General features: G+C 33.6%; 1 protein-coding gene across 1 annotated transcript in view; it reads left to right on the forward strand.

Annotated features, from left to right (window-relative positions):
- Positions 1-4323: 4323 nt before the first annotated feature.
- The window catches only part of GUCA1C (guanylate cyclase activator 1C), a 30573-nt gene continuing 27982 nt past the window's right edge, over positions 4324-6914 (forward strand). The window contains exon 1 of the mRNA XM_011382435.1: positions 4324-4527. Coding sequence (XP_011380737.1) covers positions 4324-4527 — 204 coding nt within the window. The remainder of the gene's footprint in view (positions 4528-6914) is intronic.

Consider the following 6914-nt stretch of genomic DNA (forward strand, 5'->3'; position numbering starts at 1 on the left):
CATTTTGAAAGGCTAAAAGCATTATTCAGATGCAAGATGGGTTGTGTTGCTATATGAATTATAAGGAATACTGTTCAGAGGTCACGCCGATTACAGGAATAAACCCTGTAGCTTCTTTCCCTGCTACGATTGTTGCTTCTCTTTTTCAGGGCGGTCCAGCAGGAGACTTGGAGCAGATTGACAGTTATTTAGAAGCTTTGCTTAAAGAAGATAATCTCCTTTTCCAGAACACTTTAAATAAAGGAACTACAGATACAGGACAGAGTCTCCCTTTAGAAAAAAATGAAAGTACTTCTCAAAACTGAAAGTCAGAAAAGACATTCCCTTTTTAAAAATGCTAATAAGAAAAAGGAAGATTCTGTTAAAAAAAATATTTCCCCTTGTACTTGTTATTGTATACTTTAGAAATGCAGAGTGATTTACAATTTACATGTTTCCCAGTCCTATTCTCTATCTCATCTTATTCTTTCAGAAACTATTTCTAGAGTTCTCTAATTTTCATGTGAGATACTAAGAAAGATGGAAGTGTCATTTAGACTTAAATTTTGTTTTCACTTAAAAGTCTGTAAAAACTGGAAAACAGTGACTTTCAAAATCAATATGTAAAGAACTACAAAATCACCTCCTCTTGAAACGTGTTGAAGAGACAGACAGACATGCCATGCTCTTTCTCCAGTAGAGGCAATACTCAGTAAAGCAGAAAATATAGATCCTAAAAACATTTTGAGTATAGTTTATATGATAATTTTAATTTTAAGTTATAGTGGAAGAACAATTCTAAGTATAATGTGAACACATATTACACATATGTAAGAATTGTGTTTTTACATTTATACATATATAAGGAATTGTGTTTTTACATTTTCCTTGATAACTATTTTGTTTGTTTGTTTAGTAATGTCTATAACTTTGGACAAAAACAATAAACATTTAATATTTGCTTGTGGAATTATATATTTTTAATTTCATGTACATGCACATAGTATAAAATTCAGAACATGCGAAGTGGAATATGGTGAAGTCTTCACCCAGTGCTTGTCTTGAGCCATTAATTACTCTTAAGAGGCGTGCTTTTACCAGTTACTCGTGAATACATTCAAACACAATCAATGTACATAAAACCATATAAATCATTATGTAAATACAGATTTAATAGCTTCCAAAAGATGCTGTTGCTTTTTCCACTTAACATACCTTCAAGATCATTCCATATCAGGATCGGTATATGTAGAACTCTCATTATTTTTAACTGCTCCTTATTATTCCATTCCATTGGATGTACCAAAATTTACCTAACCATTCTCTTGTCATTGGATATTTACATTTTTTCCCATTCTTTTGGATTACATACACACAACAGTAAATATCCTTTTAAATATTCACATATGAATTTTATTATTAACATATATTGCCTAATAGCACATCATAAAAATCTTATTATATAATCCTATAGCAGTGTATGAGTGCCTGTTTCTTTGTACCTTAGCCTATCCAGTGAATTATTAAACTTACTCATCTTGATCAAATAGATGAAAAGTGGTATATCCTGTAGCTGGATATACCACTTTTTTTGTATTTATTATATTATAAGTAAGGTTGAACATCTTTTATTGTTTAAAATTCATTTGAATTTTTAAATTTGGACTTAGTCCATTTTTCTACTTGGTGGTATTTTGTTACTGATTTATAGAAACTACTTTCACATTAGGGAAATTATCTTTTTAATATATATATTACAAATATTTTATAATTTTTTATTTAAAAAACTTTCATGGTATTTTGAGCCATATAGGATTTTTTTAATTTTTGGCTTAATTTCCTTTCATTTATGGCATCAGGGTTTTGTAGTCATATTTAGAAAGAACTTTCCAATGCTAAAAATATAAAGAAATTCTACTTTGTTTTTTTTAATAATGATTTTAATAATTGGTAAATCTTTGATTCATTTAGAATTTATTTTGGTGTAAGGAGGTTAAAAATCCAACTGTGTGTGTTTCCAGGTAGCCACAGTATTTTTCCAAAATTATTCATTTTTACCCACCGATCTATAATGCCACCTTTATTGCATGTTAAATTCCTATCTATATTTGGACCAAGTTCTTTAAAAAAAAACTGTTATTTTTCATTTATTATTCTGTCTTTTGTCATGTCAGACCCATGTCAGACCCATGTTGTTTTGGTAGGGCTAGTCAATAATTTTATATTTCCAAATTTTCCAGTGTATCCTTGCATATATTTAATTCTCATTCAAACTTAGATTTAGCTTTTTTAGTCACCCCTCAAATTTTATTTGTATTTTGCTGGGTTTGTGGTGATATTATACATTGAAATAAAGAGAATTGCCTTTTTTTTTAATATCACATATTTCTACCCAAGACCAAACAAAATATGCCTTTCTACAGGTTTAAATCTCCACTGGTGCCCTATATTGACATGTAAAATTTTTTCTTCAACTACATTTAGCACATTCTATTTCTATTTATTGTAATTAATTAGATTTATTCTTTGATCCATTATAAATGAAGCCCTTTTCCCATTATCTTATAACTGGTTAATGCTTTGTAGAGAAAGACTCCTGACATGGATATCCAATATAAGAATTATGCTATTTCTAATAGTTTTAAGTTTTTTTCTGTATCATCAAGTAATCATTATGCATTTTTTTAAAGCATAATCTTTATAAGAAGCCCAGTTTCTGGATCTCAGGTTCTTGTATTCTTGACCTACACAAAGTTTTTCTTCTACCAGGAATTTTCTTGGTCCCTGGAAAACTTTCATTACCTTCCTCTGCCATCATCAGTATCCTTTACTCTAAATCTAAAAATTGGCAATTAATAAATGCTAATGGTGATAAGAAGTCAGACATTTAGAAAGAATCAAAAGAGGGACTTCCCTAGAGAATGATTTTTGAAGATTCTAATGGGATATTCTTCATATTTCCTAACGAAATAATCTCCAGGTCTGATTTCCCATTACCCCATCTTTCTTTTTACTCTGCATAAGAAATCTCATCTACTCTAATGATTTCAAATAATACTTCCAAATGAATAGGTTTCAAATTTCTAGACCTTATTGACCACTTGATATTTCACTCTAAATATGAAATAGAATTTTTTTATTGAAAGTCTACATTGGTACATTTGAAACAAAATTAATCATATTCACCCTAGCCATCCCTCCTTCCTGTCAAGGCAATTCATTTAAGCCAATGGCTCCCATTCTTAGGGAACCTTAAACAGGTAATCAGGACTAAGGAATAGGGACTAAGGCAGAGACCAGACATATGAACTGAGTCAGCGTTGGAACTGGAGGAAAAATGGAGTAAGTTTAGGAGAGAAGAAGCATACTTGGGACCAGATGACCCTAGATAGAAATAATGTAATTCTGTTACTCTTAAATATAGTTGGTAGCAAAATGGCTTGTAGACCACATGGGCAATTCACTTTCATTACTAGAGCATGGATACAGTTTTAGGCTCATTCACTCAGTTCTCAAGTCCACTACAATTGAGGTTTGGCTTGGACAAGATTAGCTTTGGAGCTGGAGTAGAATAAAACTAGCAGATAGAGGGCATGAGTAGATGTAGACTGGAGAGACAGAAAAGAAAGAACAGCAGAAAACGAAAAAAAGATAAGAACAATGCCAGAAGACATAGTCCAATATGCTCCTTTATCTGCAAACCACACTTTTCTGCCTACTACATTTTTTTTTTACTAATAATATGAGCATCTCTTACCCAATTATCTCTCCCGTACATAGACTTCCTTACAATTTAACCGTATTCAGAATGTATAATTTCTCCATGATTTAAAAAATGTTCTTCATCTAAATTTATCTTCACAATGTTTAAGTGTGAAAAGGCAAATACTTGTATTTTGTAGATAGGAAAACTGAGACTGGAGAATGTAAGTCATGTGTCAGTGTAGTTAAAAAGTGGTAAAGAAGCCTAGAACCCAGGCTTCCTGACTGCAACTCAAAGCTAGACCATTAGACCTCACTGTGTCACTCCATAATGTAGGCAGAATTTATGGCTAACAATATAACAAGGATTACCTTCTCTAAAATATTGCCTCTGCCCTTCACAGAAAACTGATTCTTTGAATAGCAAGGAAGCACAATCCTATATATATGACTTAGTCTTAAAACTGTACAGATGAGTTAATCTCACTGGCTTTCTATTCTTATTTAGCCTGTAGTTGTAAGAGGTTTAGAGTAGCTTTCTAAGGGCATATGTTAGCTTCAAGTTTTAGTGAAGAGTGAGGAACTAAATACGGAGAGACCCTACATGAAAACAACCTGAAAAAAGCTGTAGACTGTGTCACGATGGGAAATAATGAATCTACGGTTGGTGGTCAGACAGCAATTCCTGCTAAAGAGACCTATGTGTGGTACAAAAAATTTATGATGGAATATCCATCCGGCCTTCAAACACTGCATGAATTTAAGACACTCTTAGGTCTGCAAGGTCTGAATCAAAAAGCCAACCAACACGTTGATCAAGTCTATAATACCTTTGACATGAACAAGGTAAGATCTATTAATTTTCATTTGGCTGTGGTTCTGCATTTTCCCATTTAAAAATATAAAATAGCCTAAGGTAAATGTGTACATCCCACTGACTGAGGAGGTCTTCAGAGAACCCTAGCTTGTAGATAAGGGAGTTATTAAACACATTTAGCAATGACGGCATGAAAATAATTGGGAACTAGCCTCTGCCTTTGGAAATGTTCTGCATGTAGGGAATTAGTTTAAAAACCAAATTAAATCTCAGCATGGAATTCTAATGCTATCGTTTAAGCAAATCTAATAAGTGCAGATTGATTTATAAAGACTTTTCAAAGTATTTAATGCATTGGTGACATTTTATAGAAAAGCAAACAGGAATCTGCTTTTAAAAGTGTGATTGCATCTAGATTGGCAGATAAAATCAATACAAATTAGTCAACATGTTTTTGTGCTCAAATCAAAAGTTCATAATACTTTTTTTTCCATATCTGACCAACTTATTTTAGGGACAAATAAAACAATTTATAGTTTTAAATTCAGATAAATTTTTGTTTCTAAAGATCATCACTCAACTATTGTTTTGAATTTACTCATTCCTGAGAAGATGCTGCACATTTAATTTCATGTCTTGAAAATATATGAAGATGAGAAAAGAAAATATGGAATAGAAAAAGGAAGATTAAAAAAGTCACAATCTGAAATACTAGGCTAGTTTAGTTATTTTACCTATAGATCTGTATATTTCAAAATGTGCTGATGCCATCTAGAAGAAAAGGGAAGGAGGAAATACTACTTATAGAAAAACAAATGATTTTAGATGTTTGCATAATAGAAGAGAAAAAAGATAATTAACACAATTGAAACAATCGATTGTCCATCAGGATGTATGAAATCTAGCATAGCGCACTGAACCCTTTTCCAAAGCCAAACAGCAGATGGCTTAAAGGAAGGCAACAGCCAAGAACTGGGGAAAATTAAACCCATGCAAAATTAATGGCTATTTTAATCCTTTTAGCAATGTCAGGAGCATATTTCTTTTAGGACATTATTGTTTTTTGTTCTTTGTTATCAAACATGAATTAAGCACTCACTGCCTGCTTAGCATGACCGTGATTTTCTCATAAATTTTACTTAGCATAGTTGCAAGTAAACAGAGCTCTACCCCCAAGGAGCTTACAAATCAATGGGGAAATGAGGAAGATTGAAGATTCTGCTTTTGTTTTTAGCTCTGAAATATGTTCCAATATGCTAGAGACTGAATGTGCCACCTCAAATTCATATGTTGAAATCTAAACCCTGATGTGATGGTATTTGGAAGTGAGGTCTTTGGGATGTGATCGGGTCATGAGGGCAGAGCCTACATGAATGGTATTAGTACCTTTATAAAAAGACCCCCAGATAGATTCCTCAACCCTTCTCCCAAGCGAAGACACAATGAGAAGATAATTGTCTATGAACCAAGAAGTGGGCACTCATCAGACACTGAATCTGGACTTGATCTGGACTTCCCAGACTAAAGAACCGTGAGAAATAAATTTCTGTTGTTTATATATCCAGTCTATGATATTTTTGTTATAGCAGCCCGAACTAAGACAGGAGACTCTGTGCACATTGCATATCATCTCTTCTCCTCTCTGCCTATTGTCTATGTACATATCTTTCAGTGCACTCCCGCTCTTGCGCTCTCTCGCTCTCTCGCTCCCCCATCCCCATCATTCTTTGTTTCACTCTGTGTGTAGCTGCCCCTGTCCCACTGTGCCTGCTATATACAACCCAATTTCACAATTGAAGTCTGTTGTTCTAGACAGCAGCTTCTCAGGCTCTGACAGTGTTCCTGAGAGGTTAGAAGATGAGCTATCATCAAGTTCTTTAGGTAATCTCCAAAAGTGTTGATATCCTATCCCAGGACAGCGATTTTGTTGTTAGCCCGATGTTTGTGAAAGCACTGTGCATGTCAGTGGTTCATATGCAAGAGCAAGAACATGTGAAAGGGAATGCTAGTTAGAAATAAGGAAATGCTGTCAGAATGAATCCGGCTGCCAGGGAAGCAGAGCCAAACAATGTCCAAACAGGGAGCCTGGGGCACGTGTGCTGTTGTAGAGAGAATCCTCTTGGTGACAATCATGGAATGGTCAAGCCCATCTCAGGAGCTTAATTTAAATGACTTCGAAGTTCCATTGGTATCCATGATTCATCACAGAGATTTCATGTTTGCTTAGAAAGCAAATGAACCTAGGCAGTGATGACGAATGCCACCAAAGGTGTGGGGATCTTAACATAAAATTAGGTCATAAAATGAGAAGGGCAAGGATTTTTCATTATCAAGTGGTAGTAAAAAATAATATGCAATTATACACAAGGAAAAAAAAGCAATATATTTAATTAGATCAATAAAACTATCAGCTGTC

The sequence above is a fragment of the Pteropus vampyrus genome, unplaced genomic scaffold (assembly GCF_000151845.1).
Source record: "Pteropus vampyrus isolate Shadow unplaced genomic scaffold, Pvam_2.0 Scaffold1, whole genome shotgun sequence".
In the NCBI taxonomy this organism is placed as follows: domain Eukaryota; kingdom Metazoa; phylum Chordata; class Mammalia; order Chiroptera; family Pteropodidae; genus Pteropus; species Pteropus vampyrus.